At 39.5% G+C, this 14497-nt stretch overlaps 1 protein-coding gene across 3 annotated transcripts in view; it reads right to left on the bottom strand.

Annotated features, from left to right (window-relative positions):
* Positions 1 to 831: 831 nt before the first annotated feature.
* The window catches only part of slc4a7 (solute carrier family 4 member 7), a 64032-nt gene continuing 50366 nt past the window's right edge, over positions 832 to 14497 (bottom strand). For all 3 annotated transcript variants that reach the window (XM_066691074.1, XM_066691075.1, XM_066691076.1), the window contains exons 11-25: positions 14338 to 14441; positions 13048 to 13222; positions 12429 to 12562; positions 11572 to 11817; positions 11184 to 11289; positions 10452 to 10613; positions 10092 to 10205; positions 9616 to 9777; positions 9231 to 9482; positions 8889 to 8957; positions 8524 to 8697; positions 8151 to 8282; positions 7662 to 7762; positions 5803 to 5910; positions 832 to 4694 (exon numbers count right to left, since the gene is read on the bottom strand). In XM_066691074.1, coding sequence (XP_066547171.1) covers positions 4613 to 4694; positions 5803 to 5910; positions 7662 to 7762; positions 8151 to 8282; positions 8524 to 8697; positions 8889 to 8957; positions 9231 to 9482; positions 9616 to 9777; positions 10092 to 10205; positions 10452 to 10613; positions 11184 to 11289; positions 11572 to 11817; positions 12429 to 12562; positions 13048 to 13222; positions 14338 to 14441 — 2121 coding nt within the window. In that variant the 3' untranslated portion in view covers positions 832 to 4612. The remainder of the gene's footprint in view (positions 4695 to 5802; positions 5911 to 7661; positions 7763 to 8150; positions 8283 to 8523; positions 8698 to 8888; positions 8958 to 9230; positions 9483 to 9615; positions 9778 to 10091; positions 10206 to 10451; positions 10614 to 11183; positions 11290 to 11571; positions 11818 to 12428; positions 12563 to 13047; positions 13223 to 14337; positions 14442 to 14497) is intronic.

The following is a 14497-nucleotide window of genomic DNA, read 5'->3' as shown; positions in this document are numbered from 1 at the left end:
ATACATTATTATAGAAGATAAGTATTGAGAAAGGCATCTGTAAAGCTGTGAATTAAGATCAGCAATCAGTGTTTTCGAAAAGTGTTTCTTGTTACAGGTTGCACCTGCTACTAAATTAATGATTGGTCCATCACAAATCCAATTAGGCAATTATCGACCTGAAGAACTTAAATTATGCAGCTTACTTAATACTACTACTGGGTGGCTGGTAAACCTTTACATAACGGATACAGCGGATAGGTCAGTAGGCCACACACATGCTTGAGCACGGATTAAAATACCTTAGCATTAGTCAATACTTCCATGGCTAACATCACACAATTTGCTTAAAATATTGGGTTTACTGCTTTAGAAAATATGTATTTTTCCAATTATTATACCACAACATTCATCATTATACTAAGCAGCTTGTCTATTTTCTGCAGTGCGGAGAAAAGTCTTCCCCTGCAGTAATGGATTACAGCAAATATTTTTGTGCAGTACAGGACGTTTTTTTAGGATGACGGTTTTCGACAATAATTGACAGTACATTTTGGCTCCAAGATCACATAACCCAACATTTCAAATCGCACTAAAAAACATATTAATAGCAGTAATTAGAACTAAGGGTGGGAGTTCACACTGTTAAAAGTAAATTATGTACTGCTTTTCGATTCAACTGGTCTGTATGGTGTTTTTTTTTTTTTTTTAATCAAGTGCATGGATCTGCTTGGCTATTGTAAGTGCAAATTGTATTGCATTTTATATGTTTTTAATGACACAAGCATATCATCCTATTTTCTTCTGTAATGTAGTTGCAGTGCGGTGTTATCATGCAAAGAACAACAGTCATCATATAATAACCTTTATTGCTTTCATTTAACAATTTCATTTACATTACAAAAAATAGTTTTTTTCCTTACATTTATTGAACAAATAACAGGCAAAATTTGATGTTATTTTCACATTCATCAGAGCTTGACTAACAAAGAGACTGGGCAGCTGTGAACTGCTTCTAAGACAAGTTTCTAAGGAACATTACCTCGCTTCAAATGATTACCCATATTAATACCCACTACGCTAACAAAATCAGCTACTAAATGAAAAGTCATAATACTATTTTGTTCTGCAATGTGCTATTCTATGTGCAGGAAGACACCATGTACAATGCACAAAAGATTGTACAACAGACCACAAGCCATTTTTTTTACCTACCAATCACACAACTAATTTAAGCAGTTTGGATTACACCAATGAATTCATAAAAAAGCTAATTTAAGCTTTGAAATCATCATTTTACACCTAGTTATTTTGGGGATAATGATTATAACATTAAATGAAACAAAAAACATACCGAGTCACAAAAAGGTATTTTTTTCTTTTACTTTCAAAAAAAGTAGACTGCAACATTTGTCAATTGAACCTGACAAAATAAATCTATATATTTCACTATAAAGTTCAAATATTTGACAGACAGCCAACTAAGTGAAGTCAGTCTTACTTCATAAGAAATTAATCTTATAATACCATGGTCTGGAAAAAGCAAGTAATTTTGAAAATTGTTAAGTAGCTTGAAAGAGTGATAAATAGATTGTGTAGAATGTGTGGGTTTTCCAGCACATTTAGTCTATGCACAGATATTAGCAGTTATATAGATACAGACACCCCCCATCCCATACGTAAAACAATATCTATAAAATGCAGAAAACTATTGCTAATGTGATCAATAACCACCATCCACTGTTGCCATGTTTTGCTTGAGTTTGTGTACCTACATAAAATACTATATTTCAAGTATTTTGATAGACCTCAACAAATAATTAAAATCTCACATCTGAATATATAACTGTCAATGTATGGACAGTCAGGTATAAAGGAACCAATTGATTAAATTCAATTTGTGGTATTCTGTGGTATCCACTCATATTGTGTGTGTCTGTGTTTTTATGTAAGGGTGTGCGAGATAATACAGACAAAAAAATATACAGTACTTAAGTGACTGGGATTGTATTATTCTACAGTATGCAAATGTGTAATTGCTCAGTAGGCCTTTGCTCCAAGGCCTATTTTTATTTCAGAAACTGCTAGGTATTCAGAGAATTCAAAATATGTAATCATGAAAAAAAACAACTCCCCACATCCTATTACACAAACTTCCTATAGAACAAGAACAGAACAGAGAGATTTCACATCGATCTGTGCTCGACTTTTACAAAGAAGCCAGTCTTTCACTCTTGAATCTCGAGTAATACCTCTCACAGTCCCACACCCTCCTTGCATCATCAGCGTTTCCTGTACACGTCTGTCAGCGATGTGTCCAGTAAACCAATTTCCAAAGTAAATAGAGAACAGAAGCATACACAAGGCATTGGATATTTACAAGTTTATTCTGCCGCAAATAAAGAATAAATGAAGGGCAATATTCCTGGTATAAGAGTCTTTTGGATTCAGCCTTTTGTTAAATACAAAACTAAATGAATGGTCATCCCAGGTGAAGAGAGAGTCACTCTCTGGTGGTTAGTGTTGGCGAATGCTACCGTTCAGGGACACACACTGTCTCAAAGCTTCATATCTTTTCCGTTCCCAAACCACATTTTAATACCATACTCCTTTCTTCACATAGAGAGACGCACTCGCTGTCCATCTCCCGTCTTTAGCAACACCACACAGCATTTCGCTTTTCTGTTACCAGAAGGCATTATTGCTCACGTGAGGAACTGGGTTGGTAATCACATACAACAAATAAATACATTTTACAAGACCGTCTCGTTTTATAAAACCAGATATATATTATATTAATTTCTCTGGCTTATTAAAAAAATATTACATCCTTCTATCTAGCATCCATCCTATAAACAAGACGGAAAAACGAGAGAAAAAAACATTAAGTAAAAAAAGGGGGGGAACAGTTTTTTACCAAGTTTTATAAATAGAAATTGGAAACCATATTCTTTGTAATTGACCATTATTTTTTAACCAAAAAATTTAATTTCAGATTACGCGATATCTCCAGTGTCAACAAGGGATTGAGTAAATTCACCACTTTAAATTTAAATAAAAAGGTATGTTTGGAAATAATCAAATAATAGAGGCCTATAATAACTGCAAAAAGGCTATTGTACAGCATGTCAGTTCCTGAGATGATTCTAAAGATACATAAAACAGGTTATATACTGTCTCTCATTGAAGTGATGGTAAACATACCTAAAGTGCACAGATACAAAGTACAATAAATGTGTTAAAATTAACAATTAGACAATGCCATTTTCTTATTATTTTTCTCCTCCTTGTCTTTTTCTTATGCCCTCAAAATATTCACTATTTAAAATAAATAAAATGCTCAACATAATAAAAAAAAATCAATACAAACCATCTAGAATATATGTATATATATCCCATTACAGTGAATATTAAATTAAATGTAAACTGTTCAAATGTAAAAGATTTTCTCTCTATGCCATCAAATATAACACTGCTCTGCTCCATTCCTGATGTAAAACAATTACAGGATATAAAGTATGGCTGCTCTTACCTAGAAAAAGTATTAGAGAAAAGTATGTCAAAGGCATTTTAGCATTGTTTGATGAACTCGTTATGTCGGACACATTGAACAGCCATGCAAAATAAAAACTTTACATAAAAGTGCTCTCATCAAAATGTTTTGATGTGAATTAACATCAATAATTATTATTATTATTCTGCTAAAAATCAAGCAGGAAAAGGAAAATAAAAAGGACTCCTTGCACATTTTTGACATTTTTAGATTCACATTATCACTGTGAATGTTGAATATTCATGGTTAATATGCACTATATCTTGTGACAAGAATGGCAGGTATAATTTTTGCAGACCTCTCCATTATAACAAAGACATTTTACATGAAGCAAGACAAGATTGTGAATATTAACAAACAACATACAAAAAACAAACAGGTTGTGATCTGCCAAACTCACGTCTCTAACAGATCAGTTTTCTCAGGACAAACAAAATGTAGCTGAACATATTTTTGGACCTTTACTTCAGCATTTACTGCTTTATTAAATGGAAAAATAAAATAAAGCAAAGATAGGAGCTCCAATAATTCTGTGGTGTGCATTTAGCACTTCCGAATGACCAGAAATTAGATTGTAGCATTTCCTTCAAAAAATAATTTCCAGCTGAGGGCCACCATTTTTGTTTCTAAAAATGAGAAATCACCGACAACATTTTATAGTACGTCCTTCCCAGCAAGACTGAAATATTGAGATTGATATTCACAGTGCTAACCAGAAACCGATTTTAAAAAACAAAAAAATTCACATCATGAGCAGCTGAAAAGAAGGGTAAGATGTATTTATCTTAAAATAGATTTTTAAAATCTGCTTTAAATTAATTTAAATTTAATTTAAATTTGAGCATTTCAGAAACTTGTCTTTAACTGTAACAATTGTACAGATTCACCTTGCATTGTTGAATTAGCTAGTTTGTTAGCTAAATGACTATATGATTCCATGTTAGAAGGAGGGTTTAACATTAGCTAATGGCTTAAGTCTTTCTGGACGCTCAAATTCAGGCCCAGCGCTTCTAACTGAATGGAGACGTAGCGTGGTCTCCTACGCAGCGGATTTCCAAAGATGGCATTTTGGTTTGACTTTTACAAGGATGTTTCTGCGTCCAGATATTTTCCTTCCTGATCATCTTCAATGTTGATTTTAATACAAGCCATCTTTTCAGTGCTGGAAGTAAAAATAAAAGTAAAAAGGTTATTACCAGTTATTTGCAGGTGTATTAACCCTGCAGCCAAACAAACATTAAAATGTCAACTAAAAACTTAAAAAGTGGATTTGAGGGAAATTTTGAATTTACGTTAATCATATTTCATAAATTGATACATCTGGGCCAAACTGTTCTTGCATGACAATCTCATAACATCAGAATATGTCCTCAAAATTTTATTTAAAAACATTTCCCTGAACCATAGTTTTTCCCCCCTCTCTCTCCTTCCACTTTCTAGTAAAGAATTAGAGAAAAGTAAATAATCCTATTAAAAATTATAAAAAACAAAAGCTATAACCCATTCAGTTTCAAAATACACCTTTTTAAATAAAGAAATACAATAGCTTTTGTTGCATTATCCCACTACAGTATGCCTTGTCATGCACATACACACTTCCACAACCAGAGCCAGTTAATGAGATTTCTTGCAGGTTTCATTGGGTCAACAGGGATGTTGACTTGCACAGCTTTACTAGTCACATGTGCAATACTGCATTGCAGCTACGGTATATCTGGACAGGTTTTCAGTATTAGATGGCTACATGGGTAGATAAGATAAAATAAAAATAAAAACAAAAACAAGTCCAGGCACTAAGGGCTTGATTTGAAAGGCAAACCACAAGCTTCAAATCAAAAGAAAGTGAATGATTGTGCACTTTTTAAAAATCAAGCCCCAAGTACAAAACACATTTATTTATATTTTATTTTGTTATGGAGGACCAGAGGAAACACCCACTTGGTAATTGTATTAAAATGACAGATCTAAACCGTTGAATTTTTTTAAACCGCTTAAAAAAAGAGAAACATTCAACATCTGAATATTTTTTAAGGAAACCAAATTCTTTTGAGTTTCTAATTTTGCTCATGAAATAAATTACACGGGTAGAGAATCTGGCAAAAATCTTGTGAAGTGGCTCTGTAGTGCTTGTTAAAGGTTACTCTGGATATAAAATCAGTTCTTCTTATGTTAAAAGAACCCACAGCGAGCAACGGGACTCGAAAAGTCCTTCACAACCTGCATGGAGAGAACCACGGTGTTAGGAAAGGGTGAGTAAATTTTATATCTACCTTGCACTAGGTTTCAATACTTTGGCATTGTCAGCACTCATGGCAACAGACTTCCACATAGCAGTTTTGTCCATTTCATCAGATATGTTTACAACTGAAGGGTCCGAACTAAAGGGCAAACAGACATGGTCAGCTCAGAGGGGAAGCACATCACATTATTCCCAAAATGGCATTCAACCTGGAGAAAACTAGGCACTTTAGGACTACCAATTGAATTGCAGGGTATCTTACTAGAACAAATTGTTCACATGCATATCTCTGTGGCTTGTCTGGTATTCTCTCTGCCCCGATCCGCACGCGCTACTCCACTGCTCTGCTCCCTCCACTGGCTCCCAATACCGGCACGCATTCAGTTCAATACACTGACCCTCACCTACTGCTGTCTCGACCACACTGCACCAAGCTACATTCAGACCCTCGTCTCCCCATACAACCCCTCCAGACCGCTGCAGTCTTCCGGTGCCAGAAGACTAACTCTGCCTCCCCTCCATTCTCCTTCCTCCAGAGCCGCTCCTTCTCATCCCTGGCCCCTAAATGGTGGAACGATCTTCCCACTGAAGTCAAAACAGCAGAGTCCTTGACCTTCTTCCGGTGCTTACTCAAAACGCACCTTTTCAGACAGTACTTGTAATTTAGTAATTTACTCTCCTGTAAGATATCACTTATACAATGTTTTATCATACTACTTGCCTTGCATTACTAGTACTCGTATTGTTTATTTTGATTTCCCCTATGCTCCCTTTCACTTTGCCCTCGACTGTGACCTAACATCTTGTCAGCACTCAGCTTTTACAGTCCTGGATATAAGATCCCATATATTTTATACACTTGTGTAAATTGGAATTTGTAAAATGTATTATGCTTTGAATTGCACTGTATTTTTGCACTTTGTATTGCACTTATATTTTGTAAGTCGCCCTGGATAAGGGCATCTGCTAAGAAATAAATAATAATAATAATATGCAATATTATCTACCACCTTCCTTTACATACTGCAATACTCTGGCATGTGAACAATAACAGAACTATAATTGCACTTTAGTTTGGGCACAGTTAATGAAACAAAAACAGTGTTTGCATTCCTAGCCATGGATTCAGAGTGTCAGCTCTATTTGTAAATCTGCAGTTCAGAATCAATCACATTTCACTGAGGGAGGCTGGCCACATCGTCGCTTCACTCTCTGAGCATAATGTTGCATCACCAGTGGGGCTTTAATGTGAACAATAAATGTTCCCTTGATTCATTTCTTGGGGAAACTTTTGTAAACATGACACTCGCCTGAAAACACATCAAGTGTCTGTATCTGCAATGAAATGTAAAGCTGCAGACTCGTTTACCTGACGTACACAGGAAATTAAGAGCCGAGGTGCTACAAAAAGGGAATCTTGGGTTCTCTCTTTTCCTTACCCACACAAAAAGCAGCACAAGGTTTTAATGGCAGCTTGTTATTAGATTTTAATAGCCATGCACTGTTATATAACAAACTTTAATAATTAAATCAATAAATATGAATAAAGTCAGGCCACATATAGAAAAAAAAACCAACCACTTTAGCCTCCTCATCCTGGGAACAGGTGTCTGAAGCTATGCTGTCAGATCTGTTCAAGATAAATACATCAAAGTACTGTCATGGTGCGCATTTCATCAGTCATGCCTCATGTGAAATGAGTAGAATACCCAGAAGACACTGGAAGGCACAGAAAATGTAGTAAAAATGTACTATTTGCAATACAAAAGTTTCTTCGTATTGCAAAAGTGGACAATGAGAAACTGTAACCCTATTCGTTGTCTGGTCCACTCAGGTATATTCCAGGCTTTGAAAGACTTGGCCAACATACATGACGTAAAGACGAATTACCTGAGTTTACACGCCTTCACAGGAATTTTTAACAGATTTCCTGCTTCAATGGGCAACGGCATCAACTCCCCCTCGTCTACGTCAAGCATTCGCTCTGCTTCCTGTCAATGGAGAAGTGCTCGGAATTACAAAAGGAGGCAAGCGGACAACATCACGAACACTTCAAGCACGATATTGCTGCGCTGGGTGCCTGCCTCTTCAATACGAGTTTGAAATTGATAGTAATCAGGATAATAAATCCCAGGTTTTGTCATGAACAATTGCACACCTGTTGCAAGTAACTTTCTAAATTAAATTTACTTGAGGCCGAGTGTTCAAACGGTAGGTCCCATCTTCCACAACAGACAATAGCCAGAGCCAGAAAAGAAAATGTCTGGACGCCTGTAATCATCCCAGTTCTCCTGCCCCTTTCTGATCTAGTCTGTCATTTGAAAGTATCCGAGGCTGGCTCTCCATAACATCTCAATTAGGTTTTGAAAGCTACTCCACCTCCTTCTCCTTCTTTTTCTTGTCATCCTCATTCTTTTTCTTGCTCTCTGGCATTAGGTCGTCCAGATAGCTCAGTTCCCTCTTCGTGAAACCGAAGTCCAGGAGCTTCCGGATGAACACCAGGGCCAGCACCTGAGACACAGGGGGAGAGTTTAATGACACTAATACTCATGGAGAAGGGTATTATAGTTGTAATGAAAGGTATACACACCCTTCATCTGAAACCGTGTTATTTGCAGATTCATTTACTCCTTCATTAACCTATAATTTTTTTTTTTTTTCCAGTGTTCGATGAAACTAATCCAGTCTAGAGAAAATGGCACCGACACCACTGTGATGGGAATCAAGTTAAGACAAGGCGTGTAAACATTACCATCATGGGGAAAACTACGGCAGCGGACGAGGCCTTGATGACCCACAGCAGCACCAGGCAGGTGAGCTGGACGATGGTGAACACGTGCACCTTCCAGAGCGGCACGTAGCGCAGGTAGATGAGGTCGGGCTGGTGCTTCGCCGGCATGCCAAACAGCTTTATACGGTCGAAGAACTGCCAGCACAAGCAAGAAAGAACCAAGACCATCAATAAACACACTGTAAAGATCAGCGTCATTCCTTCACCCCACTCCTGGACCCGCCAGCACTGGGTGCAGGCAGCTCTAGGCCTCTTAATCCGCAAAAAGGATTATATTTCTCCCTTTCTGCCACCTTTATCCTAGGAAAGAATGTACGCCTCCTTACCTGAATGCCTTTCAGAGAAGAGACGCCCATGTAGAGAAAGACACCATATAATACTGGCATTGGAATAAACTGTAAACAAGCAGACAAAACACAAAGCTTAGTGTTAATCCATTTGCAATGAAATCGTTGAATATTGCCTTGATACGAGCAATTTACACTAAACTCAAATGCAATATATGACAATTATTTCATAAGGTATGGGAAGCTTTATTCTGCACCTGGATACATCATCCTCCCACTACCCTCATCTCTAACTAAATCCCTCATATCCCCATTGCTTTGTGCATTCAAAAACAAAAATCAAGACCAGTAGTATGGCCCTGCTCTACGATGGGGACTCGCCTTCAGCACGGACGTCATGAACACAGACATGCCCATCAGGAGGAATATCATGAGCCCCGTGACCCTCTGCTCCCGGATGCCCAGAAACTTGGGCTGCTCCCCCGGAGCCGAGCACTCTGACTCCACCTTCAGACTGTTGACGTGACTGATGGAGAGGACGGTGGCGGCCACAAACCAGGGCAGCCCCATGATGGAGCAGATTCCTAGCATCACCGACACTACCAGCAGGTCCAGGTGGTAGCCACAGCCTTTCTGTGGAGCACAAACAGGGCCGAGACTCGTGTAAACCAGACAGCACCAGCCAAGGAGAAAGGAAACCGACTCATTTTTCATTTTAAGAGCTTCAGACAAGTTCTGGTAGTGGTGTAGGTGGTCTCCCCCTCACCTTCAGCTTGTGCTCCTTCCTGTTGATGATGACGGCTGTGATCTGCTGGTCCATGAAGATGAGGATGGTGCAGAGCAGCGCGGGGATGGCAGCGGCCAACAGGGTCCACCAAGGGTTGTCTCCCAGGGGGTCAATCAGCCACCCACGGTGCTTGGAAGTGGGCTGAAATCCAACAGAAGAAAACCTCATAATGCAGAACGTTTAGATATGTGGTTCCAATTGATACATTACTGATGAAATAACCGTAAGCACATGCTCAGTTGTGATCAGACCCTGGCACAGAACTCTGGGCAAAGAGTGAGAATTATTACTTTTCAAACGATTTGATAAGGATGTGCAAATGGTGCTCAAAGGCTGCACTAGGGGAACCACAAAACAAAAATAAAACATGGGCTACAAATCTGAGTTGAACTGCCACGGCCTGGAATCGTGCGAGTTAAAAACACTTCAAAATGGAAGAATCTACTCAAACCCACCTCAAACCGATCTGGAACTTGTAGCTTTGGAGAGGGGATTCCCACCAGGTAATCAACCACTACCATAATCAATATGGTAAGAAACACAGCAAAGTCACTGATGGTTGAACGAACCTACAAGACAAACCACATAAATCATGCTAGTCATTAACATACCTTGACCAAAGCACAATCACAATGTTTATGAATAAACTACAGGTTTTACATCAGGTTTGGGATGAATATCAGGACTGGCAACATCGATTACTCAGTTTTACTTTTTCCACTTCAGATATTACCATCAAATCGTGAGTGCCAGAATTTCTTCACAGGAATTTGGTATGGCACTCACATCGAGCCAGAGAATGGGTAAGGTTTTACCTTGGTTGGGAAATAGCGTTTCGTCTTGAACTGCTTAAGGAAGGCCGAGAGGAAGAAAGTGGTGAAGAAGAGGATGACCGACCAGAAGAGGACGTCTGGGATGTAGGGACCATGGTGGCCACATGCAGGACCAACAAACTCCCCGTGCAACTTCTTGCACATCTGTAATAATCGAGAACCCCGTTAGATCGGATTAATCCGGGCCTAGTAAACCATGTATTTTGCCACAGCTGAAACAGACAAGCCTGAACAAACTTACACAAACATTAAGCATTAATTATTCAGGTGTGCATAAAATCCTACTACAGCATTATATTTACTTACCCTCACCGTAGCCAATTTCAAAATGTAACCCTAATTACATTTAACTCTTTAAATAAATTTTAGAGCACAATTTAGCTACGTTACATAATACTGTAAAACTCTTTTGTCTGTATTTAGAATTGACACATTTTCTAAGCTTCACGTTTATCATAGTTTTGTGGTCGTCCCCCTTAATAGTCCCAAACTTCAAATTAATACAGGGATAACAATTAATTAGCCTAACACCTACACAGTGTTCAGATTCTGTATTATGAACTGTGATACTTCCCATCAAAAAGCACAACCCACAAAAAGTACAGATTAAAAAACAATTGCTAACTGAGCTCCTCGTCTCATAAAAGCAAGTTTTTCATACACCAAAATCATAGAAATACCACATAAAAATCAGAAGAACCACCAAATACTAACCGTTAAATTTAAATCACTCCACGATATGGAGTTGGGTGAAAATCCAGTCTGGTTCCATTCCTGCTGAGTCAGAACACTTGAATTTGCTGGCTCAGAACACTGACATCTATATGAAGATGGAAAAACAAGCACATTTTAACTCAAGCGGTTCACAATTTGATATTATCCTTAAAAAGGTCAAACTATTTTAGTTGTTTTACCTAAACTTGACTTCATCTATTGTAAAAAATAAATATACACACATCTGATTTGAACTAAACATGCCCACGGTATTTCCATTAAGATTCTAGCTGGCTTTCACAGAGTTGTAACAGCCAGGAAACTGCCCCTTTTTATCTTAGGACTGCTATTTTGTGCCCCCACCCCAGAGCAGTGGAGAGCTGCTCACGTGTAGAAGGTGAGGTTATCCAGGTCATTGTTCATGTTGATTGGATACATTTCTCCCAGGTCCACAAGCTTCTCCAGGGCTTCATAGATGAATATAATGCAGATGAGAGCAGCAAAGGCCTCTTCGGTGAAGCGGGTTATGTAGCACACGAGGCTGCTGGCGTCAGTGGCAACCAGGAGCAGACACAGGAAGGCCGTCCACAGGCCAATGCTGGTGCGCAGGGAGAGGTAGGACAGCCCGTAGTCTCTGAGGGGAAACCAGAGACCCACACAGCACTCAGTCCTGCTTCATCTTGAACAGCTTAGTTTTTTATAATCAGAAAGTTTAATGCGAGATCAGGGCAATTGAGAAGGGGGACAATGCCATGCAGTCCCCAATCGATTGAAATTATTAAAAAAAAAAATATATATATATACGTGTACACACACTTCAGATTAATATATGCTGTTTAAAGTAGGCCTTAGAAATAAGGTGTATAAAACGGCATATGCCATTATCAACAGTCCTTTGCATCTTTATTCAGACGCCACTAGAGGGCGTGGTAACAAAAGGGAACAACTGATCTGTGTTCGACTGGTGAGAAATCAGAGTTTATTATAATAATAATAATGATGGCATTAATGCTTGCAAATAATACCCTGTACCTAGTTCACAAAACAGCCATTGTTTCTTTGTGTCCTGTAGCTGTGCCATTATCTTGATTAGAAAATGGACAAGTAAACATTTTCCATACGAGAGTTCTTGACATAATAGACAACAAAGTAAACGCACAATTGAAATCTTTCTGAATGGTTTTGCCCTGTTAGAGAAGGTGACTCATGGAAAGATCGTCTGGCTTCGCACCGAAACAAACTCACTTGCAAAACTTGTATAAAATCTTTTCAAAAACGAGAACCGGTCCCGTGCTCCCCAGTATCGTCAGCGGCTGACCCGCAAACACAGAGAACGCAATCCCCGTCAGGGAGGCTCCGAACAGGGACTCGATTGCACTCTGTCATCAGGGGAGGAAAGGAGACAGAAATTCCAATAAAGCCACAGACACAAGACGCACAAAGGAGACAACGGCAACTTTCCAACTATGTTACTTGGGGTCAGTATGCCCAGAAATGCTCTTGAAATTAGATCACTTAAAGGCTAGCAGGCTTAAGCTATGGACTGGCGGTCTATCTAAAGCAGCTGTCCAAATGTATATATGTTATTGACAAAGCGTGGACATTTGTCTGATTATCATTAGGATCCACTGCATACAATACAGCGCTGTCGCAATATTTCACCTTTTTTGTGCCCCTCACATGTCAAAATGCAAAACCAGATCCTGTGACTTTGAAATCTGGCATTTGGGCTGCTGGGTTAAACATATATTCTGGGCAAACTGTTCCTGTGGTGATGCACAATAAAGTGAGGAAAGGTGAGGAAAATAAACACAGGTACACACTAGTGATGCCTGATCTTGGTTATAGAAGTATCGAGACTCACTATGCTGCCTTCTGTAGCTTCTCCAAGAAGGCCCCCAAATGTGATCACAGGGGACATACAGGCACAGTACAGGAAGAGGACGGAGGCCAGACACTGGAGGCTAATGGCGTCCCGGATGTCGCTCCAGTAAAAGGGGGCTTTGCGTTTTATATCCAGGATCAGACCTCCACAGAACCTGCACAATCACAGACAAGACAAGATGCACATTTCGGTTTCAGTGCAGGATAGCAGTTGCTCTCCGCCTCCTCACTGTTGCTTACGGTTCTTCTATTGACCTCAGCACAGAGACAGGTCATCACAAAGTAAACAGTGTAATTGCTGGGCCTCGACAAACAATGCACGCAACACTCTGAACATCTGCAATCACATGTCGCTGTATGGCTCCAGGCCAGACTGGTTATTAGAGTAATAGCTACTATGGTGTGGGTGTAGGTGCAACTGCAGTCATAAACAACGCCACCACTACCCCTAAGCTACCTGGTCTGTGGCTAACAGAGTCTGAAAGAGCAGGGAAATAAGTAAAGACAGGATCCTTTAAAGATCCAATTATAAGACTTTCTACTGCCAGTGAAAACCTTCCCTATCTACTCACACCAGTCTTGTGCTCAGCTATTCCTCCGAGAGCTCAGTTTGGGGAATGTTTACAGTGACACCCAGCCATTAGCCAGTCCTGGGGCTGTGCAGATCAAACTTCAGAGGACTTTAAAGCTATTGCTGCAATTATTATTGGCTTGATGTCATCTGAGTAACTTTTTTTAACTCTTTTTTTTCCACCACCCCCCACCCTGCTCTCCGAGTGGTTTCTTTCATCTATTTAATGCCTCTTTAATAGGGTAAAATTGTTCACTACAATGAAAGCTTGCTACTTTGGTCTTTTGTTTCTTCGCACTCATCAAAAAAGACTTAATAAAGAAAATCCCATCTTAACCCCCACGTCAGGTATTTGTCACGAGAGCCGTCCTGTAGCTCGGCCTCAACATGATGTAGCATGTCAAAAATTGCAGGAGGTGGTTTTTATTTTATTTTATATAAACCCTGTTTCGAATCAAATTTGACATTTGGAAGTCAAAAGGCATTCATAAACTCTACAGAGGTCAATTTAATGAGGGTTTAACTGATCTAAGCCTCCCTAACAGAACCCCTACTGATAGTCCCAGGTGGGCTGGCCAGAGATTCATTAGGAGACCCTCTTAGAAGTCACACAGGGACAGTGAGAGGCCAGGTCCCAGACTAAAGGGGGAAGGCTGTACACAGGGCTGGGGGGGGGGGGACAAACACTGCGAGACCCACCGTCCAGTCCTCTGCAGCTCCGGCCCCACGTGGTGATCATCTTCCTTGATGCTCTCTGCTGTCGGAGCGGAGCCGTTTGGGAGAGCCGGTATCTTCCGCTTTTCCTGAAATTACATCAGACTATCGAGGTCAGAAAGCCGCTCCATCCCTCACACTTGCA

Source organism: Amia ocellicauda, chromosome 18, assembly GCF_036373705.1.
Source record: "Amia ocellicauda isolate fAmiCal2 chromosome 18, fAmiCal2.hap1, whole genome shotgun sequence".
Taxonomy (NCBI): Eukaryota; Metazoa; Chordata; class Actinopteri; order Amiiformes; family Amiidae; genus Amia; species Amia ocellicauda.
This window is presented reverse-complemented; position numbering and strand designations above follow the sequence as displayed.